At 37.5% G+C, this 16,493-nt stretch overlaps 3 protein-coding genes across 4 annotated transcripts in view; 2 read left to right on the forward strand and 1 right to left on the reverse strand.

Moving 5' to 3' along the window:
* The first annotated feature begins 5,049 nt into the window (after window positions 1-5,049).
* LOC309477166 (retinol dehydrogenase 12) lies at window positions 5,050-9,156 on the forward strand. The gene is made up of 6 exons (XM_082140331.1): window positions 5,050-5,353; window positions 6,050-6,289; window positions 6,383-6,472; window positions 6,553-6,741; window positions 7,090-7,199; window positions 8,614-9,156. Exons 1-6 carry the CDS (start codon window positions 5,191-5,193, stop codon window positions 8,791-8,793), a joined length of 972 nt encoding a protein of 323 aa, XP_081996457.1. The 5' UTR covers window positions 5,050-5,190; the 3' UTR covers window positions 8,794-9,156.
* Window positions 9,157-10,083: 927 nt separating this feature from the next.
* mlnl (motilin-like) lies at window positions 10,084-13,514 on the reverse strand. Of its 2 annotated transcripts, XM_082140340.1 has the most exons (6): window positions 13,067-13,514; window positions 10,951-11,084; window positions 10,649-10,762; window positions 10,488-10,562; window positions 10,310-10,412; window positions 10,084-10,214 (listed from the first exon to the last, which is right to left on the reverse strand). In XM_082140340.1, exons 3-6 carry the CDS (start codon window positions 10,760-10,762, stop codon window positions 10,207-10,209), a joined length of 300 nt encoding a protein of 99 aa, XP_081996466.1. In that variant the 5' UTR covers window positions 10,951-11,084; window positions 13,067-13,514; the 3' UTR covers window positions 10,084-10,206. The 2 variants fall into 2 exon arrangements, with proteins under 2 accessions (XP_081996466.1, XP_081996467.1); XM_082140341.1 differs by lacking the exon at window positions 10,951-11,084.
* Window positions 12,567-16,493, forward strand: part of nop56 (NOP56 ribonucleoprotein homolog) — a 7,622-nt gene continuing 3,695 nt past the window's right edge. The window contains exons 1-6 of the mRNA XM_082140820.1: window positions 12,567-12,710; window positions 13,521-13,610; window positions 14,367-14,481; window positions 14,665-14,829; window positions 15,354-15,552; window positions 16,174-16,360. Coding sequence (XP_081996946.1) covers window positions 12,708-12,710; window positions 13,521-13,610; window positions 14,367-14,481; window positions 14,665-14,829; window positions 15,354-15,552; window positions 16,174-16,360 — 759 coding nt within the window. The 5' untranslated portion in view covers window positions 12,567-12,707. The remainder of the gene's footprint in view (window positions 12,711-13,520; window positions 13,611-14,366; window positions 14,482-14,664; window positions 14,830-15,353; window positions 15,553-16,173; window positions 16,361-16,493) is intronic.

The following is a 16,493-nucleotide window of genomic DNA, read 5'->3' on the forward strand; positions in this document are numbered from 1 at the left end:
CCAGTTTTCTTTTGTCCATTATTATCTGCCCCAGACTTACCCCAATTGGTAAAGAGTACCGATGCATATCAATATGCTGTGAGAAATAGAGCTTCATGGCGCGCGTTCATGAGAGTCGGGGCGATGTCATGAATGAATCTATGAATCTGCTGCTGTTCGGCTGTTTGGCATGAATGAAATAATCTATCTAATCCGAACAGCAGCGCTGGCAGAGTCTGAGACACTGGCATCAGCACAGCCAGAGACATCAGCCGAAGATCATAAAAGACTGCCATATCTGTCCGAAAGAACAGATGTTCAATTATAGAGAAGAAACACAAATATCGAAATGAATGAATCCTTCAAGTCGAATCTTTTTGAATGATTCACTCACGATTCGGCTGCGATTAAAAGCTACCAAGAGGTAAAGCTCATCAGTTATTATAATATAACGACTTGAATTGCTGTTTGTTCGTCACATAAAGCTATCATGAATACATAACGATATTAATGTAACGGACGACTCGTATTAGATCACTTTTATGATACTTTTGTGATGTTTTTTTTGTTGTATTTTATTATGATTATTTTTTGCGTGACAGCCCCCAGTAGGCTAACGTTACTCATTCACTTTCATTACATCGACAAGAAGAGTCTACATTACATATTCAAAAATGTCCCTTTGTCTTCCACTGAAAGTAAGATTTGCACATGATGGTGAGTAAATGACGTCAGAATGATCATTTTTGGAATAACTAGTCCTTTAATATGCATTTCAAGGCTGAGATTATGCATCGTCTGCAGAGCGTTACTAACACAAAATAACATCTAAAGCGCATGTGACGAAGACAATTTATGAACTTAAGAAAACTATTTATTAGATTTAGGTAGGTATTAACTAACAGACAGTTATTCAAAACAACCCCAAATCTTACTCACTTACTTAGCCTACTTACTTACCATGATAAAGTGCTTTAACATTTTGATCCAACAAATAAAATATGTCAACGTTGTGACAACGTTGTGTGTTTGCTGGGTTTACAGTGATAATAGGAAATTAAAGTCAGAGAGATTATTTTGGCTTTACAGCAGCTCTAGAATAAAGTTATCGTCCAGCTTAAGTTAGTTTTGATTGATTCACTTCCGTCGGAACGATCATTATTAACTAACACGACACCGTTCTTCTAACAGAAAACCCTTAAAGGTACAATATGCAAGAATTTTTGCCGCTAGATGGCGCTACATTCCAAACAACAACAACGGCGTAGCTTGATGACGATGTGAAGGAGCGTGGAATGATGGGAACTGTCGTTTTAAACTCCACCGTGGATGTAAATCAGTCAGACGGGAATCGAAAAATCATGTTCATGGATGAGGCTAAGTTCTGTTTTTATAAATGTTGCGTTTAATGACATGCTTTTAGTGGCGAGGCTGGCGTGGTTCAGCGCGGTCTGTGATGGGAGAGAAAAGAGACGAGCAAGTAGGTCAAGTGCAAATGCACCTGTGTCTTATTGCAGTGATCAGCGTGGAGAGACCGCTTATAAGCCGCGCTGGAACGAGAGAGAGACTGGAGAGAAAATTGGACGCAGAGGAAGAAAACCGGTGGATCCGAGCTCTCATTTTTGAACTGTTTTGTGCCGTCGCGGTTGCCACAGTGAATGCCCGTTGTGCGCGGCTTTTGTTTGTTTTGCTTTATTTTAATAAAGTACGAGTCCCAGTCACGACGACGCGTCTTCTTCCTTCCTGACTCTTAAACCTCATCACACTTTTATTTCATTAAAATGAATTAACCGCAAGAAAAGTAAGGTTTAATACTTCATAGATGTTACTGTATTTGTTGAATTCATTGTTGTGATAACGCTGCGCAGTTTTACATGTTCTAAACAATTGTTGTAAAAGTACATTCGAACATGCCCACATCATTTGCCAAAATACTGATTAATCTTTATGTATAACACATGCTATGTTTATTTACATGGCCATAAACACCAGACGTGATAAACAATGTCAATAAACTAAACACAAATCTAAAGCAATAATACTTTCCTTACATAAACATAACTATTACCGAATGCTACATTTGGAAAATATAAAATTAAGCATGCTTTGTCGACAGAACCAGCTGCAATCGGTAAAGAATAATTGTGTCCCATAACGACTGCAAGAAACAAGCTAAAGTTTGTAGCTTGATAGACGCTACAACTACAACTTCCGCATTTGTCCAGGACTCCACGCAGTACGAGCGGAAACCGAGGGTGACGCGGATATGACGCAATTGACTGGCGACTCCCAGCTCCCCCCTGCTCTAACGCCCCGTTTCCTTGGTTAAAATCGCAATTTTCTCACGATTTAAAAATAGTTGGAAACATTTGGGATATTGTAAGTAATCAACTTAACAAAATATATAACACTGGCCTTGAGATTTTGGGATATTTTAATGCAAAATTCTTACATATTGTACCTTTAATGCGCTCCGGCCGTTCATTTGCACACAACAGTGCCTAGTGGCTCGAGAACGCAAACCATGAAATAGGTTCCAAGGTATAGGCCTACAAGCCTTGAGAAAAAGAAAAAAAAAGTTATTTCTGCGCAAACTTAAAAAAACGCGAACCTGTGAGAACGCTGACGGCGTGCACATGCGTATTACGTGTTTATGCGTGTTTGAATATGTGTGCAGGTGTGTAGGCCTTCTTTACAAACCAACCCTCAACAAACTTGTCTTGCCTTATAATAAATATAATAATAGGCTACAGAATTGATCGCTTCCGCGTAGCCACATGAACAGGAATTATCCCGACAACGTTAATCTGTACAGAGGTAAAGGAACTCATTAGATATACATTGAAGCAGCAGTGGATTCCAGAATCCACCCCTTCACATAGCATCACCAAAAAAAAATAAAAAAAAGTTTCCAAACAGGTTTTACCATTAGAGGAAGAAATAGGCCTACTCTTCCCCATACCTGAATGGATTAAAAATGTATATTACTAAAACTATAAGGGGAATATTATTTAGGTTTTTATGTGACATCTAGCCTACACCTGTGGTTGCAAGGACCCGTCCTGCATCTGGTTTGCTGATACCGGTTCTGTGCTTCAGCAAACACTCATGAAATACAAGGCTTGGTAAATGAATCACTCAATGACAGTTGAGTCATTCACTCAACTGATTTGTTCAAAAATCATTCAGGACCAAAACATCACTACTGTTGCGGCTCTGTTTGGAAGTATTTTCGTTTGCAGACCAAAATCAGACAAAGTAATAAAGCAGAGGTGGACAAAGTTCCTTACTTGAGTGAAAGTACAGATAAGCTACAACAAGTAAAAGTTGTAAAGACCGATTTTTACTGTTCAGAAGTACTCGTGTTTAGAAGTATGGCTTCTTAAGTATCAAAAGTAAAAAGTAAATGTCAATGCATTGTTTTATTATTGTTGCGTTGTTGTATGTAATACAGTACCTTATGCCTCTGAAGCAACCTGAATACACCTACCAGTTAGTATCTGTGGAATTAAGAGCTTTTAGAATGTTATAAAACCTATAGAAATAAAACAACTGAATTGACAAAAAAAGACAGCCATAATCATCTTAATTTTTTTATTTAACACTCCTACCACCCCAACAAAAGAAGTACACATCTATGTGTATCCATTCATGCACATTTGAATCAAGTGGTCTATAAAAATCCAACCTGGTTTAAAACCCAGCTACACAACCATAGTTGTATAACAGCCCAACAGCAATTAACAAACAGCAAAACAGAAAGACCTATTTGCCATGGATGCACGCACTGCGCCGAGGATCTGTCTTCGTCCATTTTGCCAGCAGTTGATTAGTGTTCAAAGAAATTGATGGGAAATCGCTGAACTTCACGACACGTGACCATACAAGAGTGATTACTGATAGGCTGTCTGTCACCTGCAAAAATTCAATCAAGATGAAAAAAAAAAATCATCCATTGACTGACATTACTACTTCTTACTCAAGGACCTTGTCAGTAATGTAGTGGAGTAAAAAGTACAATATTTGTCTTTCAAATGTAGTGAAGTTAAAATAAAAAGTTTCCAGAAAAAATAATACTCAGTAAAGATAGTCAAAAAAGTGTACTTAAGTACAGTACTCAAGTAAATGTACTTTACTGTCCACTTCTGATGACAGGGACCCCGTTGTAACATCCTACAAGGTAGAAAAAAAAAAAAAAAAATGGAAGAAAAAAAAGGATGACATCTAGTCGAGAAGACTAGTAATAATATTCACATTAATCAGATATTGGTTGTGTCCGAAATCACCCCTATACCCTCATATCAATATCAAATTTATTTCTATAAGCACAGTTCCAGTAGTGGAATTGAATGTGAGATTGAATAAGTGCACTCAATAACGTCCACAATGGTCCACAAACGTCCAAAAAAAATGTTGGGCTTTTAGTATGAATATGTTAGCCGTCGGGTTCTAATGTCAACATTTTTTTCTTTTAACAAAGGCAGATCCTGATTTCTGGTGCAAGTAGTTCCACACACAAGAGGGCAATTTGGGTTTCCTGCTTATTATAGCCTATAATTGTCTGTGAATTAGTGTATAAAAATATAATTATCTTGCTTGTGTGTTATTGATTTAGTAGCCTAGGCTATATCATTCATTATAAAAGATTTATGGATTCCAAATACTTTTTTAGGGGTTTCAAGCTATTTTAAGTATGGGAACCTAAAGAAAAATATATTCACACCATCCATACGGTGTTGCAAATATGTCAGAGTAGTAAATCCACATTTCATAAATAAAATACATTCATTTATTTATTAGTTAAAAATATATATATTATTATGAATAATTAATAATTATACACTTTTTGTGTAGGCTACTTGTAGGCTACATAGCAAGTGAATCTTCAACATGCCTTATCTGCAACAACAACACAACAATCATGCTCTGAAAATATATAGGCCTACTGTAATTGGGGCTGCTTTTACTCATAATTGTAGGCTCATAGCTGCAGGACTATTATAAAAGTATTTCCGACGTTAAGACCCAGAGGAGCCTGTGTTTACTCTGTTTGGAAGAGGTAGTCTTGAATGACTTCAGTGAATTTATAGTCATTGCCCTGTTCGCGCGCACAGTGCGCAGTCCTGCATCCAGTGGGCATTCATTCGGACTAGGCATATTGTCTCTTCTAAGTAAACCGAGGATTTTAACTGAGTTACACGGACTTGTTAAATGAACTGGGAGTGGAGTAACATATATTCCCATCCGTTATGGATGTTTTCAACGGCGATCTTGGCCATAATTGTTCGCGCGCAGCGGAAAGCCCGGTGGAACCCGCGCGCGTGTCCCGTGGAGTTAAAAGGGAAAACTGCGATTATCACTGGAGCAAACACCGGTAAGAATCTCGCTGTTAACAATTAAAATATTTTTTTTTAAATAGGTTTTTAATGAATGTTGGTGAGCATACAAATGCTTATCTGAGAAGAATTGAAGAATAAATCCCCTTTATGCAAAGACGAATGACAGTATCTATAATGAAACAATAAATAACTGTGGGGAAAATACAAGGAAGTTTAAAACATGTTTTATTATTAGAAAGCCTAAACTAGTTTGCTTTCATATTCACGCAGAGTCATGTAAAAGCTCTGGCAAACTGGTTAAACCAGCAGACAGGCTCGTGAATGTAGTAGCAGATGTTTCACATTTGTGGTATGTATCTGGCATGACTGGTTTAGTTCATGGTGGAGATTAATTGAAGTTTAACATGATTATAATAAATATATTATTATATATTTTATAACCAAAACGCTGTTGGAATGTGCTGTTCTGTTGCATGAAGTCTTAAATAATTATATTATTCCCCAGTACAATTTAAAAATAAAGGTTCTTTATTATCATGGTTTCTTGAAGAATCTGTAACATCCATGGAACCTTTCAATTTCACAAAAGGTTCTTTAGATTATTAAAATGCTCTTCACAACAAGAAGAACAGGTTCACTAAAAGGTTCTTCTATAGCATCACCCCCTTTTGGAACCTTTTATTTTTAAGAGTGTACTGCTGGGCCATTCAACTCTTGTTTTTACCTCTCAGGGATTGGGAAGTTCATTGCCCTGGACTTTGCCCGTCGTGGGGCGCGGGTGATCCTGGCGTGCCGGAGCGAGGCTCGTGGGACTGCAGCGCTGCAAGAAATCAGAGACAGCAGTGGGAACCAGAACGTGCATCTGCGTCTGCTTGACACCTCGTCGCTCGAGTCTGTCCGGAAGTTTGCAGCACGGGTCTTGGAGGAAGAGAAGGAATTACACATCCTGGTCAATAACGCTGGGGCCTCAGGTGGAACGGCCAATTCGCTCGCTCTCTTTCTCATATATGTCCAAATTTGTGTTGTATATGTCCATACAAACAGTGGTTTGTTCATTCCTACAGGCCTACCCAGTAAGATCACCGCTGATGGGTTGGAAATTACATTTGCAACCAACCACGTTGGGCCGTTCCTGCTCACCAGTTTGCTTTTAGGTCAAACATTCCCAATCTCACAAAGACACATCTGCAAGCAACACTCATAAATAATGCCTTTTCTTTTTATTGTCACACAGACCTTTTGAAGAAATCAGCCCCAGCTCGCATTGTAAATGTTTCTTCAATGAATCACTGGAAAGGGGAAGTGGACTTCGGTCATTTCCGTGGGGACAATCTAAACTATGCGATGGATGCTGCATATAACCACACCAAGCTGCACAATGTCATTTGGACCAATGAATTGGCACGCAGACTTCATGGCACGGGTATACATGTCCAAACTGAATACTGACTGTCTGCTGTCTGTCATTAGAAAATGAGCATGCAATATAATAAATACATTACAACTTATGATGTTATATTATAACCATGATCAATTTATTGCACTCTATAGCTAAAAATTTGTATACATTTTTCCTAAAACAACGTCCTGACTCAAAACTCTCAAGTTGAGCGACAGAGAGAGAACTGGGCGTCACACATGTGTTTTCACTTTCATTTCAAACAAAAGTTTATTTATGACTGAACATGTTTTTGATGGAAAGGCAAGACACATGTTGGAAAGATGAGGATTTTACTTCCATTCAAACCATGATTTTGTGTGTGTGTTTCAGGAGTGACGGCAAACTCTCTGCATCCAGGTGTAGTTATGACAGATGTAATGAGAAACTATAACTTCATTATCCGATTCCTCTTCAACTTGATCGGCTTTTTCTTCTTCAAAGTGAGTCCCCTATCAATTCAATGACGTTAAACAACACACAACATATCCTGGCTGCTTTCTGCCAATTTCTCTGGCACCACTATAGTGGACTAGTTCCTAAAATAGATGACATGTGTTAGTGCTTTTCATTTTTACTGCAATTCTGGAACAAATTCCTAAACATTACATTTAATAACATCTGAAGTTCAGCTGTACTCAGGAGCTACTAAACTTAGAAGTTCGTTGCTGTTTTTCTGTTTTATTTAGTTTGGTTAGTTTAAAGTGTTATGCTGTTTTAAAGGTTCCTAATTTTGTTTTGATGGACTCCTATTATAGGTTTACATGCATCAAAGGTCAATAAACACTTTAATATTCTCATAATATACATTGCATATCTCCTCATTTATCAAAGTCGAAAAAGGTTATTTCGAAGATTCAGTCTCTCTAAACCCCTCTGCTCTGATTGGTCAGATGGCCCAGTCTGTTGTGATTGGTCTACTCTGCTCTGGGGTGCGTTTCCCAAAAGCATGGTTAGCCAACTGTGTTTCCGTCATTATCAGCATTATTCAACGAGTCGGTGTTTCCCGAAAGCATAGTTCCAACAAACATTCACAAACAGCATCACAAGTTATGTGGTTGGAACGACAGCTCTCGAGCTGTGGTTAGAAGCATAGTTTCTAGTTTGCATGACATGTGGACTTAATAAATCCTTGAGTAAAATAAGCAAGCTGACATTCAGTACAATCTATATATTTTAGTTAGAGTGTATACAAATGTCATTTACGTCTTTTAGTTTGTCAAGAGATTTAAAGCGTTGTTTTTGAAGAGTGCGCATGTGCGAACATTCTCTGCTACGTAAGAACGAGCCTATCATACTATGGTAGTTGAGCAGAAAGTTACGTCGTTGAACGGGAAACGCACCCGATTGGTCAGACGGCCCAGTCTGTTGTGATTGGTCTACCGCTTACAGCACGTGTCAGAAACAAAACACTATCACCATATCTGGATTTCAGCTCCGGAGGCTACCTCAGTGCTTGATACACAGTGATACAACAGTAAGGATGGAGTCGATTTTACCATATCAATTCGAGCCCGAGTCCTCGTCTTTTGGAAGTGCTTGCAAAGTTGATTTGTTTTTCGCAGTGCAGAAAACAGCGTCTTCTTGGCATTTCCACAACACAACTGGCGTCTTCCAGTCTCTATCAACTAGTGTTTGAGGGCGGGTCAAATTTGTGACAAACTTACATAGGTTTGTGCAGGAAGTAAGACTGGAATTACTGATGACTCGTTTCAGGCAGTTCAGAATCGGTTCTTTCTTTTGGGGGACAATGTTTTTTTTATTGCACTTTGATCTTTGAAACTTTGCAGACCTTTTAAATTCACAAACAGCTATATTACTGCATCAAAAGTAATATCCGAAATGTTTCCACCACAGACTGCTGAAGAGGGGGCTTTCAGTCCAATATACTGTGCAGTGTCGGAGGAAACAGATGGAGTAAGTGGAAAATACTTCGACAGTGACTGTTCCCTTGTTCTTCCTGCACCTCCTGCCAGAGATCATGCAATTGGAGTGAAGGAATATGAGTTCTGTGAGAGACTGACTGCTAAACCATAAAGGGACAGTCCATCAAGAATAGAAATTCTGTCATCATTAATTCACCATCATGTTTCTTAGTTTAGAGGAATGGCCATGCTGTTCTTCACCATACACCGAACACAGATGCACCATGTAAGAAGTCCATGATGTGACCCATCATGTGCTATATTCCAAGTGTTTTGATACCATCTTTTGAAAGCTTAATGTGGGGAACAGACTGAAATATTACTTTTGCCCAATATTAACTTTTCCTTAAGCTCCATCAGGGTCAGAATCGGCTGTTTCTGATTGCTGTAACGTTAAACCTTTTTATAGAGCAGATCTAGCATATTAAACATATTTTACAAAACCTCTTTAAATAAATAACGTTATTTTATGCCATTATGTCTCTCTTTTTTGTCCACTCAACAACTTTGATCTTTCAAACATGATGTTTTTGATGTTATCTTCTGCAATGTGGTAGTTATTTTCTCAAACTTACCAATGGGAAACGGAATGAAGTAGCACTCTCAAAATGCAATGTGAATTCCCACTTTTCCCATGTAAACACATCCAAAGGATTCAAAATATGTTCTCTGTTTGCTATAAAGAGTTTTGCAGTAACAGACTGCCTCATTAAGAAATAAATAAAAAACATCTGGGCATGTTTCCTATTATTTCCAACCAACATGCTGACCTCTCAAGCTGACACTGAAACCACTGTGAACATTCAATTCACACAAACACATTTATGCTATTTATGACAAACACATCATCCTACCATTTAAAAGTTTGTGGTTGGTAAGATTTTATAAGAAATTTATTGGTTATAATTTTATTGAGCGAGGATGCATTCAATTGATTGAAAGTGACAGTCAAGACTTTTACATTGTTTAAAAAATTATATTTCTATTTCTAGGCTGTTCTTTAAAAATGTTAAGCAGCATAACTAATAAATATTTCGAGCAGCAAATTAGCATATTAGAATGATTTCTGAAGGATCATGTGACACTAAATGCTGGAGTAATGATGTTAAAAATTCAGCTTTGCCATCACAGGAATAAAATACACTTGACTGTGTTTTCATCAAATGCAGCATTGGTGAGTAAAGGGACTTCTTTAAAAAAAAAAAAAAAAAAAAAATTTTGAATGGTAGTGTAAATCGCAAGGTATAAAATGTAAAGCTGAGATAATTTTTCTGTAACCATTTGGTATATTAAATGACGATATTCATTAATAAAGAAATAGTAACAAATTTAACAAAATTGCAAACAGCAATTTAGCATGTTGTTTAACAGTTTAAAAATTAATCTATATATGACAAGAAACTGAATTTGCATGTAATTTCATTTTATTGTGATTCATTTACATTATAGACCAAATATTTGTGCTTGCAATTGTGGCGAATCATCAGACTGCAATTGTCGTTGAATGCAGATTCAAATTCCAGCCTTATTTCACTGTCAAAATAGAGCACAAAACACATCAGAGTGGTCAGCGTCTATATATGAAATATAGAAAGACATTTTCCTGCATGGATTTAAATTCTCCTTACCCGTCTCTGGCTCTTCTACAATGCTCTGCAGCATCTTACCAAAAGCGGATCCAATCTGGCCCTTTTTAGCAGTGAGCTTCAGCCCTATTTCTATAGGCTGGCCCTTCAAATGGAATCAGCCAATCAGAAACTCGAAAACATTATGAAATCCATTAAAAAAAATGCTGAGATCCCTCACCACTGGCTCTCCTCCAGTTTCATCAATCAAAACTTCCTCTGCCTGTGGATCAGCATCCTTCCTTCCCTCCTTTTCCTGTTGTAGATAAAGGGAGAAACAAAACAACTTCTTTCTTGGACAACTCAGGTTTAACTGGAGGTTGAATTGAAATGAATACTCACCCTGAGCTCTCTCATCTCTTTGGGGCTGAAGAATGTGATGTGTCCATATGCTTGGTCAGCCTGAAGAGCAACAATATACACCAGGACCAAACATCCTGTAAACACTCCGCGCATCTTTGGGAGAAAAAACACAAATCAGCAAGTGTTAAACACAACATGGGAGATAACAGTGTATGCTACTCTTGCTTTTGTTGATAAGTTAGCTCCAGTTGTGACATACATTAGAGAGAATTAGAGATATCATCTATTTTATGATTAAATCAGGAAGAGTGAGAGAGACAGAGAGGTCGAGAGAGTTGTACCTTTGTACAGCATGCAGGTGGCCTCCGTGACAGGCTTAATGTTTGTGTCAGTGGTCAGATAGCAGTCAGATTTATAGGAACCCTCAAAGCTTTTATTTACTATCTCTGACGTATGTTTCCATAAACTCCTCCACCTTGACCATGGAGACAAACGAGAGACACTATAAGGACTTGACATAACTTGGTTGTATACCTCCAGTATTTTTTTTTTTCAATGTTTTAAAAACGTTTTTTCTTTGTTATGCTAACGTTAAAGGAACATTCCATTCTATAATTCTGCAAACACTAGGGAACGCTACTTTTGAATGTTTTCTAAATGTTCTTTCAAAAAAAAAAGGTTGATGAACGTCCAACTAAAATGTTTGAGGAAATGTATAAATGTATAAATAATGTTTTTGTGCTAACGTTCTGTGAATATTATGAAAGACCAGATAACTTTGAACTAACGTTCTTTTAAAGAACATTTGTTTATAACTTTGAGAGAACCTTGCCAGAACATTAGCCAAAGTTCTGAGAACATTTCCTGTTGATATTGGGTATTAAGAATGTTGAGTATTCCAGAATACAACGTTAAAACATTATAGGGATAGTTCACCCAAAAATGAAAATCATGTAAAACATTTACTAACCCTCAAGTCACCCAAAACCTGTATGAATTTATTTATTCTGCTGAACACAAAAGGGTATGGATAACCAAACAGTTGGACCATTTTGTACCATTTTTTGGGTGAACTATAAGGGCAAAATTAGATTATTCCTTTTATTCCTAAGTGTGTGCGTTTTGTTGTTTCTAAGGACTCTGCATTCCCATCTGATGTATATAAAGTCATAAATTCAATTCTCTTTTAAAATATGAAGTCAACACTGGTATTTATTGCTGTGGGTCGTACATTATGGCACATTTGTCTGATAATTAGTGGAAGCATGAGTGTGCAACCAGCACTGTTTCCTATCATAACTCTTGAAATGTTTCCTGCATCAGATATATTTTGCCAATTTGTCTTTCCTAAACACTCTGAGTCACATTAATAAAGTTTTATTGGGGCAAATGCTTAGCATGTAGCTAGATTGGCTTATTCAGATTAGAAAGAAGCACATATTAAACTTTTTGAGACGTATTAATGTGTTTGAAAAACTATTATTTAAATATATATTATAGGCCTACATTAAACTTTAAATTAACAAGATTTAAATAGGCTACAGGCTGGTCGTTGTCGTTTTTTTTGACATAAACTAGCCTATTGAATTGATATACGATTATTTAAATCAGAATAACTTATATTAATATACCATACACCAGAATAATTAACACAGTGATTCATTTTATTGTAACTATTTATGCATAAAAACTGTACATATCAATTCTCTAATTAATTGCACATAAAACGATTTAAGTAGCCCAGGCTAGGCTACTATGCGAATTATGCCTACCCTTGGTTACCAGTACACTCTATTAAATTGTGGTACTTTTTATAATATTTTATCATTCCTCACATGGGCATCAATTCTACAATAATAATTCATTTTTCTCCAGCAAACGGGATGTCCATTCGTGTGCCACGCATCTTGCATTTCCATGCATTTCCAACAGGCGACGCACACATTTCCGCAAAATCCCGCCCTTTTGAAATCTCGCGATAGGCTGCGTGGCTGAATCATGTGAGTTTTCGTACTTGAGCGCATGTGAATTCTTTCCTGTTCAAGTGATCCGAAGGAACGGAACGCTCCCTCGTGCGTGGCGCACGAGATCAGTAAACATGGTAAAACATGCACTATTTCTTTATGCAATCTTTAGAAATTAGTAGATCAGAGTTTTGAAACGTTTTAAACATCTCCACATTGTTGTATTATAAATCTGGCTTTTATGATGGCCGACGTGCATGTTTGTAGATTTGCGCTTTGTTGCTGTTACAGAGTTATAACAATTGTTTTAATTAGTTTATTGAGCATTTATTATGCGCTCGCACTATACAAACCGCATATATTCAAATATTGCAGCCTAACCGTTACTCGAGAGGATAAATTGGCGAATCCGGTAACACAAGGCCTTAATGTGATATTAAAGCCCACGGCAGCCATTTAGTTCAATCTAACGAGCTCGTAATGTTTCACTCACCTCCTGTTAGTGTTTTGGACCGATGTTCTGGTTCTGATCTCAGTGCTGTAAGATATTGTTTAATTCTAAAAGTGACACGCTGAGTATTTGATCCACTGGAGTAGCACGTGGTGTGTCTGTGCTAACCCATGCTAATGTGTTTCTCCCCAGCTTCAAGCTCTAATGTAATAAAATCTAAACATGGGTAGTTTATTAACGACTGTTGTTATCGTCTGCTTACGTAATGCTGTATTATCATATTAAATACTTAAAAAACAGTCTTTGTGCCTGGAAGTGCCACCACCACGTGCTGGTGTTGACCTGCAACTTTAACAGTTCAGATTCACAACATTTATTTGTATTTGTTGGTTGTTAATATGGGAATTAAGCATTTAGGACATTGTCCCTTTTTGTTGTAATTTATTTTTATGGTATTAGTGGTAATTAATAATTTGACTCTTTCTCTCTCTCTCAGGTGCTTTTACACGTGTTGTTTGAGCATGCAGCTGGATATGCATTATTTGCTGTCAAAGAAGTTGAAGAGATTGGAATGCTGCTACCTCAGGTTTGTATATTAAGGACATTTAAACGGAAGTACATTTTTGTCCATACTAACAATGTGGAGAAGGTTTCAGAGATTTGGGCATGTATTCAGAAGGTTGTTGATTCAAATCCCAGCCATAAAAGTACCATTGAAAAGCATAGAATTCAAAGATTGTAGGATTTTAAGATGCATTTTTTTAATATAATTAATTTTTCTAAATGCATGTTATAAATCTAATTGTAAATGAATTTTTAGTGCCTTTTTTTTTTTAGATTATAGCCTAAATGTACTCCACAAACTAATTCTGCAAACATGGAAACCGGTGATAGATGGACCTTTCAACCTTTACGCTAAGGAGAAAATCCAACGCAACTTGGAGGAAACCGAGAGAAACATGATTAGATATTTCTGTTTAGATGGCGACATTGGATATCTACCACACCACGGCAGATATTTTTTTATAACAGTTCTATCTAATAACGTGTTAGACGGATCGTAAACTAAGGAACACTGAGAATGAGCGCCGTGTGATCAGGCTCTGGCGTTCTCAGCGCCACACCGTCAAAAAATAAGTCACAAGAAGTATGGCTTAAGTCTCTTCTGCGTTCCTATTGGTGGTGCGAATGCAACCAGGAAAAAGGCCCTAGGGGGGAACATTTACACCCTGGTGGCTAGTTCCTGGAACAACCCAGTGCGAAAGTGGCTAATGTATTTTAAGTGTTTTATTTTTAGTGTTTTAAATGACTAATACTAATTATGATTCTTGGTCTTTCATAGGTGGAGGAAAGTGTCCTAAATGTTGGCAAATTCAGTAGCGTAGTCCGACTGAGTGCATTCTACCCCTTTAAATCCGCCCAGACTGCTCTGGAAAATATCAATGCCATTTCAGAAGGTAAGAGACAAGAAGGTTATTTCAAATTGCTCCACTGATGAAATGATGTACATATAATCTGTCAATCCACTGAATTATTGTGATGACAGCATACCTACAAACTGATCATTTGAGGTTGATTTGTTGACTTACAAATTGTGACCTACAATTAGCGACACTTTGTTCCTCATCTGATCCTGGCAGGAGTTGTCCATGCGGATCTCAAGTTGTTCTTGGAGACCAACATTCCGTCCGGGGGTAAAAAGAAGTCCATGTTGGGGGTGTCCGATGCTAAGATTGGTGCAGCGCTTCAGGAAGAGCTTAATCTGTCCATTCAGACTGGAGGAGTTGTAGCTGAAATCATAAGAGGTGAGCATGATGATACAAATCAGGGGTTTTCAATCTTTAAGGTGCCATGGACCCCCAAATATGATCGACTTCGTGGAATGGACATCCAATCTTAACATGTAAAAGGCAGCTATATATTTTCATTTATAAAGACCCAATTTTACTGTAAAAATGACAAATCTGAGATTATTTGGAAAAAATGTAGTTTATATTGTTGTTTTCCATAGTCACTATTGTAGTGTTACATATGTTGAATGTATTTGAAATATTTTAGTTTGATTATTTATTCCCATACTTTTTTTTCTACTAAAACATAATTTTTACTTGGGGATCCCTTGGACCTCAGGTTGAAAACCCCTGGTTTAAATCCTTTTTATGCAAATCGCATATCCAAACAGTTTTGAACAGCCTGCTGTAATGATGTACCTAGATAACCTGATTTCTGATGCTTTATACTGAAAAGCTGAACAGACAGGCAAAAAAAAATTGTTTTTAAGAGTCCAACAGTGTCAACTGTTGTTAATGCATCTGTTTGTAATTGACAGGTGTGCGTCTGCACTTCCATTCCCTGGTAAAGGGACTCACTGCTCTGGCCGCGTCCAAAGCTCAATTGGGTTTGGGTCACAGCTACTCCAGAGCCAAAGTCAAGTTCAATGTCAATAGGGCGGACAACATGATCATCCAGTCAATCGCCCTCCTGGACCAGCTTGACAAGGACATCAACACGTTCTCCATGCGTGTGCGGTAAGATGTTTTTTGTGGGACTTTCCTGTAGTTGGCTCTAATCCAGCCACCTCCTAATGCTTACCGCAGACAGCGCCTCCTAGCGCACTGGCTGTACAGAAAGTGGAGGCACAGTAAGGTCCTTCCTCTGGGGTGTTTGTTCCCTCAAACTGGAGCGGACACAACCAGAGGGGGAGACAGACCTTTGAGTGGCTTCACACTTGTTATTTGGAGCTTAGATTTCGTAATGAATGGCTACACGAATAATCAAAATAATAAATAAATCACGATTATGTCTTAGTTACATCTAATCGAAAATTAAAGCTTAGTTTAACCCCTGAAAATGAAGAAATTAAGACGGCTATACTTTTTATGGCATTAGTTTCTTTGATAGTGTTTTTTAGTAAAATGAATCTTTTTGTTTTTATTTTTGGGTAATAACAATAGTTGTAGTATTAATCAAATCTGGAGATTTTAACAATGTTGGAAAACATGTATTAATCAAATCTGGAGATTTTAACAATGTTGGAAAACATTTTTTAAACTAAATCACAGTAGCAGGATAAATTATTTATTTTTAAATTTTTCCAAATAGTGCAGCCTTTGGCACAGTTTCTAATTCTCTTTCTCTTATCTGTGCAGTGAATGGTACGGTTACCACTTCCCAGAGCTTATAAAGATAGTGAGTGATAACAGTACATACTGTAAAATGGCCAAGCTGATCGGGAACAGAAAGGAACTGAGTGAGGAGATGCTGGAAGCTATGGAGGAGATCACAATGGACAGTGCCAAAGCTCAGGCCATCCTTGACGCGTCCGAAGCTCTATGGGTAAGACGAGCTCACTGATGTCACGAGTATAGCTCTGCGTGAGTGTCTCGGATGTCATGATGTTATAATAATCTGTCAATCCACTGAAACCATTTGATGACAGCATACCTCATTAACTGAACCTTTGAGTCGC

The sequence above is a fragment of the Leuciscus leuciscus genome (genome assembly GCF_965113295.1).
Source record: "Leuciscus leuciscus genome assembly, chromosome: 16".
NCBI lineage: Eukaryota > Metazoa > Chordata > Actinopteri > Cypriniformes > Leuciscidae > Leuciscus > Leuciscus leuciscus.

Bases quoted from the DNA above. Each gene is read 5' to 3' on its own strand.
- mlnl (XM_082140341.1), bottom strand. From the start codon at position 10,762: ATGCGCGGAGTGTTTACAGGATGTTTGGTCCTGGTGTATATTGTTGCT. The intron at 10,563-10,648 runs GTGAGTATTCAT...TATCTACAACAG, and splicing joins AAGAGATGAGAGAGCTCAGG to GAAAAGGAGGGAAGGAAGGA. The intron at 10,413-10,487 runs GTGAGGGATCTC...TTCCATTTGAAG, and splicing joins AAACTGGAGGAGAGCCAGTG to GGCCAGCCTATAGAAATAGG.
- LOC309477166 (XM_082140331.1), top strand. From the start codon at position 5,191: ATGAACTGGGAGTGGAGTAACATATATTCCCATCCGTTATGGATGTTT. The intron at 6,290-6,382 runs GTGGAACGGCCA...TCATTCCTACAG, and splicing joins CAATAACGCTGGGGCCTCAG to GCCTACCCAGTAAGATCACC. The intron at 7,200-8,613 runs GTGAGTCCCCTA...TTTCCACCACAG, and splicing joins TCGGCTTTTTCTTCTTCAAA to ACTGCTGAAGAGGGGGCTTT.